Source organism: Leptodactylus fuscus, chromosome 8 (assembly GCF_031893055.1).
Source record: "Leptodactylus fuscus isolate aLepFus1 chromosome 8, aLepFus1.hap2, whole genome shotgun sequence".
Classification (NCBI taxonomy): Eukaryota; Metazoa; Chordata; class Amphibia; order Anura; family Leptodactylidae; genus Leptodactylus; species Leptodactylus fuscus.
The window spans coordinates 22,228,287-22,243,325 of NC_134272.1; the positions used below are offsets into that span (position 1 = coordinate 22,228,287).

At 45.6% G+C, this 15,039-nt stretch overlaps 1 protein-coding gene across 1 annotated transcript; it reads right to left on the bottom strand.

The window, feature by feature from the left end:
* Positions 1–5,328: 5,328 nt before the first annotated feature.
* LOC142216794 (putative serine/threonine-protein kinase DDB_G0277449) lies at positions 5,329–13,223 on the bottom strand. The gene is made up of 4 exons (XM_075284824.1): positions 13,084–13,223; positions 11,026–11,158; positions 7,011–7,118; positions 5,329–5,780 (listed from the first exon to the last, which is right to left on the bottom strand). Coding segments are annotated over exons 1-4 (642 nt in total). The 5' UTR covers positions 13,086–13,223; the 3' UTR covers positions 5,329–5,381.
* Positions 13,224–15,039: the final 1,816 nt, after the last annotated feature.

Genomic DNA, 15,039 nt, shown 5'->3' on the forward strand with positions numbered 1-15,039 from the left:
GGAGCCAAAAGTCAGCTTACCTGAACCCTTCCGAGGTAAGAGGTCAGATTTTTTCCGATTTCAAAAGGACTGTCTTTTGTATTTCCGGCTACGGCCGTTTTCCTCCGGTTCTGAGGTACAGAGAGTTGGGATTATTATTACTTTATTGAGAGATGATTCCCTCATCTGGGCACATTCGTTACCAGCCGACTCAGCTTGCTTACTAACTGTAGAGGCGTTTTTCTCCACAATGGGGTTACTGTATGACGACCCAGACAGGGTACGCACGGCTGAGTATAACCTACGACGTTTGGTGCAAGGGGATCACGCTATAGAGAAATATTGCACAGAGTTTCGTAGGTGGGCAGCAGAAGTACACTGGAATGACCCCGCTCTACTTAGTCAGTTTGAGACAGGGCTCTCGGACCAGGTTAAAGACCATCTAGTTTCTCACCCTGTTCCGGGAGATCTAGATGAGGCCATGCAGCTGGCAATTAGAGTTGGACGGCGCCTCCGGGAGCGTGGAGACAAGAGTCCTGGGGGGCTTAGCCCTCCTCAATTCTCTGTTTTTAGAGAGGACCCGGGGGACCAACCCATGCAGATTGGGGCCACTGTGCGAAGTGCAAGACCCAAGAGTGAAGGGTCCCGCACAGTACGCTGTTTTGTGTGTGGAGGGATGGGACATGTAGCAAGGGTATGCCCCTCCAGAGAATGGTTCGCCAAGGAGAGTAATAACCCCAGGTATATTGAGGGGAGTCTAGAGGTGGGGCATATTCGCCCATCTAAGTCCCCAGTAGCAGTGGGGTTTTTCTTTGTAAAGAAGAAAGATGGAGGGTTGCGCCCTTGTTTGGATTTTAGGGAGATTAACAAAATCACGGTGCGGAACCCCTATCCCATTCCGTTGATCTCGGATCTATTCAGCCAGATTACGGGAGCCTGCTGGTTTAGTAAAATAGATTTACGTGGGGCGTATAACTTGCTGAGAATCAAGAAGGGGGATGAGTGGAAAACAGCGTTTAACACACCCCTAGGACACTTTGAGAATCTTGTGATGCCTTTCGGTCTAACCAATGCGCCTGCGTTTTTTCAGAATTTTATTAATGATGTACTAAGTGCCGTCATAGGGAGGGGGGTTGTGGTCTATCTGGACGATATACTCATTTACACCCCGGATTTGGAGACTCATTGGGAGAGAGGGAGAGAGGTTTTAGATCTCCTGAGGGTTAACCAATTAAGTGCTAAGCTGGAGAAATGTGTGTTCGCGGTCAATAAATTATGTTTCCTTGGCTATATCCTATCGGACAAGGGGTTCGAGATGGACCCTGAGAAGGTCAGGGCAGTCTTGGAGTGGCCTCGACCCGAGAACCTAAAGGCGGTCCAACGCTTCTTGGGGTTCTCCAACTATTATCGCCAGTTTATCAAGGGATTTTCTGAGGTTGTGAAACCTATCTCGGACTTGACTAAGAAGGGGGCTGACTGTGTTAAGTGGTCGCCAGAGGCGCTAGCTGCGTTTGAAGAACTGAAGAAGCGATTCTCGTCCGCTCCCATTTTGAGACAGCCGGATGAGAGGTTGGCCTTCCGAGTGGAGGTGGATGCCTCCTCGGTGGGGGTGGGAGCAGTACTTTCTCAGGAGTTCGAGGAGGGTACGCATCCCTGTGCCTTCTTTTCTAAGAAATTCTCTGCCTCTGAACGGAATTATGACATCGGAGATAGGGAACTACTAGCAATAAAACTAGCGTTCGAACATTGGTGTCATTTCCTGGAGGGGGCCAGAAGGCCAGTCCAGGTATTTACTGACCACAAGAATTTGATTTATCTTGGGTCGGCGAAGAGATTAAATGCACGGCAGGCCAGATGGGCTCTATTTTTTGCGCGGTTCCATTTTAACGTGACTTATGTGCCGGGTTCAAAGAATGTTAAGGCTGATGCTTTATCCCGGTATATGTCGACTGAGGAGGAACGAGAGGCGCCTGCCACTATTCTTGGGGATGGAGTGGTGGTAGCAGTATTGGGCGCAAAATTGGAGAAGGCCTTGATCGAAGCGCAACACGCTGCATCTTCCAAGATACCTAGAAACAAGCTTTTTGTCCCAACTACTCTCCGACAAAGTCTCCTGAGGGTGTGTCACGAGTCGGTTCTTGCCGGTCACCCGGGTGTTTCAGAGACCATGAGATTGGTGTCTAGGAATTTTTGGTGGCCAGGGTGGAGTAAGGAGGTCTTGCAGTTTGTTCAAAATTGTTCGGTCTGTGCAAGAGCCAAGGCGTCGCATACCCGTCCCCACGGTCTTCTACATCCATTGGAACCTCCTAAGGCACCTTGGACTCATCTGTCTATGGATTTCATCACGGGCCTTCCGGTGTCTAAGGGTTTCACGGTCATTTGGGTAGTCGTTGACCGCTTCACGAAAATGTGCCATTTGATACCGTTTTCCAGGCTGCCATGTGCCAAGACACTATCTGAGGCGTTTATTAAAGAAATTGTAAGGTTGCATGGTCTTCCTGAGGAGATCGTTTCGGACAGGGGACCGCAATTTGTGGCTAAATTCTGGCGGGCTTTTTGCAGCAGGTTGGGAGTTACACTGTCGTTTTCCTCCGGGTTTCACCCAGAGTCTAACGGACAAACAGAGAGGAAGAATCAGGATGTGGAACAGTTTTTGAGATGTTTTGTTCGAGAGAACCAGAATAATTGGGCTGCCTTTCTCCCCCTGGCAGAATTTTCCCTAAACAACCATTATTCCAATGCCACAGGTACCACACCTTTTTTTTGCTCCGGTGGTAGACATCCTGTTTTCGGAGTATTTTCTTCCATTTCTTCCCCAGTTCCGGAGGAGGAGCTATTTTCTAAAAAGCTGCAAGGGGTATGGTCCCGTATCCGAGAGAATCTGGTGCGGGCGTCGCACCAGGCTAAGGTCCAGGCGGATCGGAAGAGAGGAGAGTTGCAGTTCTTCCCTGGTGAGATGGTTTGGTTGTCCACCAAGAATATCAGGTTGAAGGTTCCTAGCAAGAAGCTGGGTCCCAGGTTTGTGGGTCCTTTTAAGATCATCAAGATGGTAAATGAAGTGGCGGCGCAGCTGCAACTACCTAAAAGGTGGAAGATAAACCGGGTCTTCCATGTCTCCTTGTTAAAGAAGGCCAAGAAGGGAACGTCTCCAGTTAAGGTTCCACCAGTTTCTGAGTCCGGGGAGTATGAGCAAATATGTTCGGGGGAAGCTATGGTATCTGGTGGCATGGAAGGGATACGGTCCTGAGGATAATTCTTGGGTCCTGGAGTCGGATGTGTCAGCTCCCAGACTCGTGGAGAAATTCCACAAGGAGTTCCCAAAGAAGGATGCTCCTAGAGAATCCGGAGTCTTCTCCTTGAGGGGAGGATCCTGTTAGGAGTATTTAGGTTCTTTACTTTCTATTTTTCTTACCTGGGGAGTTTTTGGCTGCGCAGTGTCTGGGGTGGCATCCTGGCGCTGCGGGGTTGTCCTGTCGTGAGTATTGGTGCACACCTTCTGACTTGCACGCGCGCACTGCTGGTAGGCAGCTTTATCTCCTGGTTGATTAGTCTGTCCTCCCATTTGCACCTGGGAGGAGTGGTCTCTACTCTGTATTTAAACCCATGCCTCCCATGGTTCTGTGCTGAGTGTCGCTTTTACAGAGCTAGGCCTTAGCAGGAGGAGTAGGTGGTGTTCTGGGATAGAGGAAGTTCCGTGGTTGATTTTTGGGAGGTTTGGGTGAACGAGTTGGTTTGTGTGTTTTCCCTTCTGTGTTCACCAATCCTCCCTCTGTGTATAATTGACTGTGTGAGTGAATTGCGTTATCCTTTGATTTCTACTCAGTTTCCCTGTGTTTGTTTCCTAGTGTAAGGTTCCTTCCCATATTGGTTTGGGGGAATCCTTTCCCACATTTTTCCTGTGTGCTGCTTGTGTTGTTAGTCAGCGCACACCCTTGTCAGTCCCTGTCAGTAGCAGCTTCACTTGTTCGTTAGGGGTGACCCCCTTTAGTCTCCAGTCCCTAGAGGTCTTATAGGGCATTCCTTCTCCCACTTCCCTCTAGGCCTACGGAATCAGTGAGAGAGGAGCTGTCGGGGTCAGGCTTAGCCTGAGTACAGCCGACCCACACCCGTGAGGCAGGGACCGGGATAGCTAGTGGGAGTAGTGCAGGGCGAGATTCCCTACTGCTATCCCTTAGCCCCGTTGCAGCTACCTGGACTGACATAACATGCGTATATTTCAAGTTGAAAGGGATCCCAACGTAATACAGTGACTTGGGCATGTTAGATGCCCCCAGACATGCTTTCCCTGCTGTCCCAGTTACATTCCAGGGTGTTGGCATAATTTCCTGGGGTGTCATAGTGGACTTGGTGACCCTCCTGAGTCGAATAGTGGTTTCCCCCTTAAACGAGTATTTATTTCCCATATACTATAATAGGGTTCGATGTTTGATCGAACAGTCCAGTATTGAGCAACTACTCGAATCAAACATTTCACTGTTCGCTCAACTCTAATAGGAATCCCAGACACACACTACGGATCCCAGCAGTCAGACGCAAACACACTTCAAGAAGGTAATGGGTTCATAGAGCAACACAAAGGCACCATTGTATAAGCTTCCGGGTGGAGGATGACATCAGTGGGTGGAGGATGACATTGGTGGGCATGTACAGTATATTTAATGCCTTGAAAAGGGCTTTAGGGGCTTTACCCCACAACACATACAGAAGCCCACATTGCACAGTAAAAGCCCCTAAAACCCTTTTTAATTCATTAACATAATTATAAAACACCAAAATTCTCAGGAACTGAGCAGCAGTCCAATATAACACAGGCATATTTGGAAACCATCTCAGAAGCCCTACACTGTGATGTGAGTAGATGAATGTCAATTTTCATGCTGACAGACTCCCTTTAAATTTCCCAACTATGCATAATTGAATCCTAAGGCAGATCTGGGATTCGGTCTGTGCATGTTTTGACAGACTTTGCAGACCCGGGAAGAGTTGTTGGTTTTCAGACCATGGAAACCTTAAAGTGGTGACTGCAAACAGGAGTCAGTATACTGGAATATACTGGAAATCCAATAATCAACTGGTCCAGCGTTCCTATTAAATATAATGAAATATGTTTTAATCTATACAGACCCATCACTCCATGCACAACAAGAATGTTCATAAACAATACCAGTCAGCCATTATACTCATGTACCACTGATATCATGTTTTGGTGACCATTGGGTTCTCCATCATACTAGGAGATAATGTCAGGGTCTCATGTCTCCATCATGGAAACAATTAGTCTTATGATGGGAAATATCTATTTTGAGCCTGTCCCTGATATGGACATGATCTTGAAAAGATACTGGTGAGATTAGGGGGAAATTGTCCCATGTATGACCAGACTATAGTAGTAGGACAGAGATTTACTTCTTTGGTGGCATTGCTGCGATCATACTGGAGGCCGTTGGACGCTCTTGCGGTTTATAAGACAAACAACCTCCAATGACAGGATACATTTTTCTGCCCAATAAACCCAGTGTACGTGGCGGTTTCTTTATGTACATATGGTTCATCATGACTTTGAGGCTTTCCCATGGAGATTGTTTAGTAAACAGTTCAATAAATGTTGCCCCAACAGACCACATGTCCGACATCTTGGTTGGAAGACATTTTTGTTCCATAATAATTTCAGGAGCCATGTACATTAAGGTTCCCCCGACTGGTCCGATCCTCTCAGACCTTTTCACCGTAGCATATATAGTAACTCGAATACTGGCCAAGCCCCAGTCAGTGAGAAGAGATTTTTTGCTTCTCTGGTCAATCTAAAACAAAAACATTTTGGTTCAGTATTTTATAGTATTTTTGGGAACAGGTTGAGGCTGGGGTATAGGTGGAGGATTGCTATTAAACCACTGGTTTCTATCAGGGCAGAAACCAGAACTTAAAGGGATTCTATCATTAAAACATGTTTTTTTCTACCACGTTGGAATAGCCCTAAGAAAGGCTATTCGTCTCCTACCTTTTGATGTGGTCTCCGCCGCGCCGATCATCCGAAATACCGTTTTTTCCCGGTATGCTAATGAGTGTCCGGCAGCAATGAGGGCGGGCCCCAGCGATCATACGCCGATGGAAGCGTCCCCACTGCTGCCAGAACTGGGCAATACAGCCACGCCTTCTTCCTGATCTGCCTCCTCTTCTGTGTCCTCTTCTTTCGTCGTCATGGGTGACGCATGCGCAGTCGGCTCTGGCAGCGAGACCCCGGTTAGAGCTGACTGTGCATACCGGCCAGCGGCCATATTTGCGAGGCCACAATTGCGTGCATGTGCAGTACGCTCCGCAAAGTATTTGCCGAACAGAGTTTACTGCGCATGCTCAGTAAGGTCCGTACAGCCCTCCGACGCGCGAGTGAACTCATCCAGGCATCGGAGGACTGTACGGACCTTACTGAGCATGCGCAGTACACTCTGTTTGGCAAATACTTTGCGGAGCGTACTGCGCATGCGCGCAATTGCAGCCTCGCAAATATGGCTGCCGGCCGGCATGCGCAGTCTGCTCTAACAGGGTCTTGCTGCCAGAGCCGACAGCGCATGCGTCACCCATGACGACGAAAGAAGAGGACACAGAAGGGGAGGAGGCAGATCAGGAAGAAGGCGTGGCTGGATTGCCCAGTTCCGGCAGCAGTGGGAACGTCTCCATCGGCGTATGAACGCTCGGGCCTGCCCTCATTGCTGCTGGACACTCATTAGCATACTGGGAAAAACCTGTATTTCGGATGACCGGCGCGGCGGAGACCACATCAAAAGGTAGGAGACGAATAGCTTTTCTTAAGGCTATTCCGACATGGTCATTAGAAAAAAACATGTTTTAATGGTAGAATCCCTTTAAATCCTTCTAACCAAAGTTAAAAAAAAAAATATATCACCTTAAGGACACAATGTTTGTTTGTCTGTTTTTTCCTGTCAAATCCCAAAATCTATAACTTTAATTTTTTTCGTCCATGTAGCCATATGAGGACATAGGTTTTATGAGATTAGTTGTATTTTTCAACTTACAAGGATGTTTGCAGGTTTTATATCTTGATGGATGATATTTCGGGAGTGAGCGTATTCTAATGCTGATAGGACATCCAAACATACAGACGTTTTATCTTCTTCAGACAACTGTAAGACACGCAGTAAGCAGATGAAGAGCAGATTGTATCTTATATCGCCAGAGAAGAAGGCGCTACAGTTATTATGGTATGTCACATATTACATTACAAGCTAAAAGAGCTACACACCTTATACTACAGTATGTGTTAGTACCCACAACCAGCCTGTATGTCACATGTGAGGGATTGTCACTGTCTCAGCCCACATTAATGATATCACTGATATAATATAATATACAGTGGGGCAAAAAAGTATTTAGTCAGTCACCAATAGTGCAAGTTCCACCACTTAAAAAGATGAGAGGCGTCTGTAATTTACATCATAGGTAGACCTCAACTATGAGAGACAAAATGAGAAAACAAATCCAGAAAATCACATTGTCTGATTTTGTAAGAATTTATTTGCACATTATGGTGGAAAATAAGTATTTGGTCAGTAACAAAATTTCATCTCAATACTTTGTTATATATCCTTTGTTGGCAATGACAGAGGTCAAACGATTCCTGTAAGTCTTCACAAGGTTGGCACACGCTGTTGTTGGTATGTTGGCCCATTCCTCCATGCAGATCTCCTCTAGAGCAGTGATGTTTTGGGGCTGTCGCTTGGCAACACGGACTTTCAACTCCCTCCAAAGGTTTTCTATAGGGTTGAGATCTGGAGACTGGCTAGGCCACTCCAGGACCTTGAAATGATTCTTACAAAGCCACTCTTTCGTTGCCCTGGCGGTGTGCTTTGGATCATTGTCATGTTGAAAGACCCAGCCACGTTTCATCTTCAATGCCCTTGCTGATGGAAGGAGGTTTGCACTCAAAATCTCACGATACATGGCCCCATTCATTCTTTCATGTACCCGGATCAGTCGTCCTGGCCCCTTTGCAGAGAAACAGCCCCAAAGCATGATGTTTCCACCCCCATGCTTTACAGTAGGTATGGTGTTTGATGGATTCAACTCAGTATTCTTTTTCCTCCAAACATGTAAAGTGGTGTTTCTACCAAACAGTTCCAGTTTGGTTTCATCAGACCATAGGACATTCTCCCAATACTCTTCTGGATCATCCAAATGCTCTCTAGCAAACTTCAGACGGGCCTGGGCATGTACTGGCTTAAGCAGTGGGACACGTCTGGCACTGCAGGATCTGAGTCCCTGGCGGCGTAGTGTGTTACTGATGGTAGGCTTTGTTACATTGGTCCCAGCTCTCTGCAGTTCATTCACTAGGTCCCCCCGCATGGTTCTGGGATTTTTGCTCACCGTTCTTGTGATCATTTTGACCCCACGGGGTGAGATTTTGCATGGAGCCCCAGAGCGAGGGAGATTATCAGTGGTCTTGTATGTCTTCCATTTTCTAATTATTGGTCCCACAGTTGATTTCTTCAATCCAAGCTGGTTGCCTATTGCAGATTCAGTCTTCCCAGCCTGGTGTAGGGCTACAATTTTGTTTCTGGTGTCCTTTGACAGCTCTTTGGTCTTCACCATAGTGGAGTTTGGAGTCTGACTGTTTGAGGGTGTGCATAGGTGTCTTTTTATAGTGATAACAAGTTTAAACAGGTGCCATTACTACAGGTAATGAGTGGAGGATAGAGGAGACTCTTAAAGAAGAAGTTACAGGTCTGTGAGAGCCAGAAATCTTGATTGCTTGTAGGTGACCAAATACTTATTTTCCACCATAATTTGCAAATAAATTCTTACAAAATCAGACAATGTGATTTTCTGGATTTGTTTTCTCATTTTGTCTCTCATAGTTGAGGTCTACCTATGATGTAAATTACAGACGCCTCTCATCTTTTTAAGTGGTGGAACTTGCACTATTGGTGACTGACTAAATACTTTTTTGCCCCACTGTAATAGTAAGATAATGATATGAGATCAACACATCTAAACCAGCCAATACACATTAACTGATCTTTGGCCAAATCCAACAATTTTGGTGGGATCAGCTGACTACCTGGGGGCCTCCTGAATCTCCCTTGAAGTAGATATCTCTTTCTTCATGGGGAGAGGTCACTTCCAGAGGTGCCCAAAGGGGACAGAGTTGTTGGGCTGTTGCTTTACATTTGGGGGTTACATACAATACACAGAATATATAGGTAGATATAATACTAACAGTGACTGACTGGCACAGTGGGGTAGAGGGCCCTGCCCGCGAGGGCTTACAGTCTATGGGGGAAGAGGGATAGAGACAGAAGGAGAGGGGGAGACTGTACAGATGGCAGTGCGGTGATAGTGTTATTGGAGGTTGTAGGCCTTCCTGAATAGGTGAGTCTTCAGGTCCTTTTTGAAGCCTGTGATTGTGGGGATCAGTCTTATGTGTCTTGGTAAGGAGTTCCAGAGTATGGGGGATGCACGAGAGAAGTCTTGGAGGCGATTGTGTGAGGAGCGGATGAGAGCAGAGCGGAGCAGGAGGTCATTGGAGGATCTGAGGTTACGTGTGGGCAGGTAGCGGGAGATTAGTTCGGAGATATATGGAGGGGACAGGTTGTGGATGACTTTGTATCTTAGAGTTCGTAGCTTGAACTCAATTCGCAGGGCTATAGGTAGCCAGTGGAGGGACTGGCAGAGGGGAGCAGCCGGTGAAGATCGGGGGGTGAGGTGGATTAAGCGAGCAGCGCAGTTTAAGGTGGACTGGAGGGGGCGAGGGTGTTTGCTGGGAGTCCATGGAGAAGGGTGTTAGAGTAGTCTAAGCGGGAGATTATGAGGACATGGACACCTCCCAATAAAGTTCTATTAGGAGGCCTTTTTTGGAGGCTGATTTTAAGGCAGATTCACCACCAAAATACTCTGTGTGCACTGACTCTTAGGAGAACAAGTCACTATCTTATGGGCAGCATTAGATAGGAGTAGCGGCCACTAAATGTACAGTGATGGGTCTACTTACATTATTCATTTATTCATCGTAAGAGTTTTTTTTCCAGTCTTAATGACCTAATACACATAATTCATGTCGTGAGCTTCATTTATCAAGTGTTTTAGACAATTTTTCTAGACATATTTATGATTTGTATGAAAAAGGGCTGTGGCTTTGCAGGGAAGGACAAACAAGACAGTGGAAACTTTTGCCAGACTTATCATCCAGAATTAAACACTATAATAAATCTGCACAGTATAAGAGTTTATTTGCACAACAGGGTTTTATGTCCATGTGTTAAACTTTTTTTTTTATGGTCAGTAAATGGCGTCATTGTAAACACAGGATCCGGTCACATGATCATAATTTTAACTGTGTGACTAATCCATGAACTAATAGAACTTGCTATATATCAGACTGTTTTCACGGATCTGTCAATAAACTAAAATCTTTGAGAGATCAGTAAAACCGGGTTACCCTCGGATGTACACTTGTCCCTGAAAGTCACATGAATAAGTGCTTAGACTGTCTAGTCTAAGGTTACACTGTCCAATATTACACAGAATTAGTAATCTGTACAATGTATCATCCAGCATTAATCACTGTTATAAATCTGTGTAGTACAAGACTGTAGTCTAAGGTTACACTGCACAAGACTATATAGTATTAGTAATATGTACAATGTATCATGCAGCATTAGACACTGTGATAAATCTGTACAGTATAAACCTGCTAAGTCTAAGGTTATACTGTGTAATATTACATGGGACTAGTAATCTGTACTATGTATCATCCAGCATCAGTCATAAGTGTAAGACTCTCTTGTCTACATTTACATTGTCTAATACTACACAGGATTATTAATCTATTATTAAAGCTCCGCGATTCTGCCCTTGCACCGTGGACAGGATAGGGGGAAGCCTTGTTTGTAATCTTGAGGGCTCAGATAACAGAATTGTGTTCCTTACATTAGATTTTTAACCATCAATGTACTCATCTTCAAACAAAACCCATTGTCGCCCCAGTGATGATACAGACCAAGGACTCCGAACCATGTGGCGGTCAAACTCTACCTTTATAGGACATCTTGTTTTGTACAGAATTTTATCCAGACTCGCTCCAGGGATGTACTCCAAGACCAGGAGGATGTCTTTGTCCTTTTCTGAGGCTGTTAAGCACTTGACTATATTAGGGTGATGCAATTTCCTTTATAAAGAAACCAATATACATACACATTATTAGTTAGAAACCCATTACATCTATTGACAGCTCAGCGCACACATGGTCACACGGCTTCTCCTGAGCTCAGTTTCGATATTCATACCAATGATTCCCCATCCATTTGATAGCTGGATAAATATGAACTGTAGATGCTGGCCACTATCTGATCTTACAATGGGGGTCATTTAAGATTTGCACAATTTTTGTGCTGTTTTTATGACTTGTTATTTTGGCTCATAGTGTATTAAAAAAAAAAAAGGGCTCAGTTGTCAGGAGGTTTATGTGTTGTAGTGCAGCTGCCTTTTTTTTCCACCTTTTTAACCAAATCCTATCATCCACCATAATAATACAGTAGATGTTGTCACATTAAATAAGAGCTGAGCAGGTGCCATAGGGAACTGACTGCTATACCTGCAAGTCCTCTCAAACTGTGGCATCTGATCATTAGTGGTATGAAGGTGCCACCATATCCTACTAGATAGCCTTCCCCGAAGCAAGATTTGGGTTGGCAATACATTTCCTACCGCAAGGAACCTATTGAAGGTTCCCTGGGCCTGTCTTCACTATATTGCAATTACAGGCGACCATAGATATACTGTAGTAGAAGTGAATAGACTTTACAATATAGTGCAATACAATAGCCTTAGATGTGATACCATGTGCCAAACAATACACCAAATTACGCCAAACTAAGCCAGCCAATAGAATTTGCAAAGTTACTCTAGACCAGGGGTGCTCACACTTTTTCAGCGTGTGAGCTACTTTATTAGCTGACCAAGGTAAAAGATCTACTACCCACCTTGTGGGCGGGGTCGGGGCGGGCATGTGGGCGGGGCCGGGGCAGCCTGTGGGTGGGGCATGTTGGTGGGTGGGGCCTGGCATGTGGGCGGGTGTGGGCGGCTCATGAGAGCAGGAGACAGCGGCGTTCTGTGGCCGCCCAGGGATCCCCGGTGTCTGCTTGTTCACAGCGCAGGCTGAGAGTTATCTCTGGACACTGGCAGGCTGTGTCTGGAGATGACTCTCAGCCTGCACTGTGAACAAGCAGCACCCCGGCTCCCTCCATCCCTAAGAGCGGGGAGCCCGTCATCCCCCGGAGCTGCTGCTGCCCGGCCTGCAAGTGTCCGGAGTGCTTGTTCACAGCGCAGGCTGAGAGTCGACTCTCAGCCTGCACTGTGAACAAGCAGACACTGGGGATCCCTGGCTGCATCCCGCGATCGACCCATACGTCCTTTGCGATCGACCAGTAGATCGCGATCGACGTATTGGGCACCCCTGCTCTAGACAGTTGAATAATGTGACAGATTTATAAAACAGCATCAGTCACTGTAATAAATCTGGTGTAGTATAAGACTGTCCAGTCTAAGTCTGCACTATCTAACTTTTACATGTGGTGTAAATGGCGCAAAAAAACTAGCAGTATTTTAAGTTCTAGTGAATCCCATCCCCACTTCGTGGGAAAAAAAGCGCGCAGGCACACTGCGATTTCGAAAACTGTTACGGTTTTGGAAATCGCAGAATGTCAATTATACAGAAATGCTGGTGGTTTCCCTATAGGTATAACTGAAGGAAAAAATCCAGAGAGGGAACCTCTGTGGACTTTCTCCAAAAAGCGCTGTGGGAAAAACCGCAATGCGTTGCTGCCACAATTTTTTCCCCCGTACTTTTTTGCTCCGGGGCATTACGTGCCCCGGCCTTAAACAGGGTTAGTAAATCTGATCAAAAACAACGCATTTTTGTAAATAATCTTGCCTGAGCATATCCTCCCGTTTTGTGTTCGCATCCACTAAACAGACCAATGAGTCGGCAGGCTTAGAGGCTAAAAACACAAACCACTGTCTATAGATTATTATGTAGATGTCAATTCTAAAAACTGGTGTAAACTGAAATCTACCAGGAGTCACATCACTTACATGGTTACTTTGATTTCATGTATTATGGTATTTCTGCTTCCATCATCTTTGCAGTTGAGTTTTTTAATAGCCACAGTTGTACCTCGAAACCGTCCTTTATATACTGTCCCAAATCCACCGCGTCCAAGAATACAGGACTCCTCAATATGGATTTGATCCACTGCTACAAGATTAGAAGAAATCGAAAAGATGCTCATCAGGAAGGTCCCATAGGGGCATCCAGGACAAATGTCAGCCAAGGAGTCACAAGAATGTTAATGGGAAAGAGGCAGACAATTCAGGGTATTCACTCACGAAAATGTAGTGCCTACTGTTTCTCCTCAATCCTACAGTCTCTAGGATCCCTCACTTGCACGGCACGCCTGGATGAAATCTCTACAAGCACTGCACCCACAACACCTTCATATTCTCAAGACCGGGTGATGAAATTAATTCAGACCTCAGACCAATTGTCTAAAGCAATTCAGATCTCTGACCATACCCTGTATATTAATTCAGGCCTCATTCACATCTGCGTTGTTAATCCGTTCGGGGGAGTCCGCATGGGGACCCCACTGCATGGAATACTAAATGCATTGGCAAGTGGTGTGCAGTGAAAGCAAACAGATCCCATAGACTATAATGCGGTCCATGTGCTTTCCGCATGGTCTCCTCACTAGTCATGTGGACAGGAAAGTAGATTGTGAATTACTTTTCTGTCTGCATCTTTCGTGCGGAAAGTACACGGACCCCATTATAGTCTATGGGGTCTGTGTGCTTTCACTGCACACTGCTTGCCAATGCATTTGGTATTCCATGCAGGGGGGTCCCCATGCAGACTCCCCCTAACGGATTAACAACGCAGATGTGAACTAGGCCTAAAGAAATTCAATTCTCTGACCATAGCCTTTATATTAATTCAGACCCAACAAAGCAGATCCTTTTGGCTATGGCCCCACATAGCGCCCATTTTTTTTTTCCCACAGCTCTTTTTACAGGTAGTGAGATAAAAAAAACTGCAGACTTTCTGCTTCAATTACACCTATACGGTAACCGCCAGCATTTCTGCAAGTACAATTGCAATGCTGCAATTCGGAAAATCGCTGTGGATTATTTTCTGCAAAGTGTGGATGGGATTAGTCAGAAACCCGTCCACTTTATAGGAACTGTAAAATGCCGTAGCGCAAAAAAGTGATCATTGCCGCCAATCACAGGCCTCAGCAATCACCTCTTCACATGCAGCACATCTGAGCAGTCACGAGGCCCCTGATAAGACCTGGGATTCCCTGCAGCGGTCCTCTAGCACAAATAGGATATCACTAGCTACTGTAGGTTATGGGTGGGGTTGGGAGTGGACAGGTCCCCTGTATTATATATGGATCTACTGTATATAGTCAGGTCCCTGCCTACAGTACTAGCCTTACAACCCTGATTGTGGCCCTGGTGGCATCTTATCCTGACAAACCATGTTAAGATTTGTAACATACTAGGAAAAGGGAAAAGGAAAATATACTCAGCCCACTTGTCTTCCAAGTATATACTTGCTTCCTCTTGTACTTTCTTGAATAGTTCTGCCCGGATGGAACTCCCTCGGCATGGAGCAAAAATAGTAGAATCCACAAGAATGAACATCCAGCAGGACAACGAAGTTGTGGAATAAAACTTTTTTTATTGTAGAAAAACTTGTTGCAAAAAAGTTCGTAATCAACACATGTCACAGGGAAAAGGGGTGCGTCAGACTGACGCGTTTCGGATGTCTATCCTTCTTCAAATTCTGTACGCAAGTGAAGAAAAGCCAACTCTTTATAGTCCTCGCAATCGAACACCTGATAGGAATTAATTGTTTTTGTATCTACTATGTGTTCCAAGCGGGGCATCTAGAAAGACCTGGCTTTTCAATAAAAACAGCTACTGTGCTTAAAATCAAAACAAGAACTGCCATAACTTTGAATAAATATTTGGACAAAATAGACAATA

Bases quoted from the DNA above. Each gene is read 5' to 3' on its own strand.
- LOC142216794 (XM_075284824.1), bottom strand. The intron at 7,119-11,025 runs GTAGAGTTTGAC...CGTGTCTTACAG, and splicing joins AAACAAGATGTCCTATAAAG to TTGTCTGAAGAAGATAAAAC. The intron at 5,781-7,010 runs GTAAGTTGAAAA...TTTTTGTTTTAG, and splicing joins TAAAACCTGCAAACATCCTT to ATTGACCAGAGAAGCAAAAA.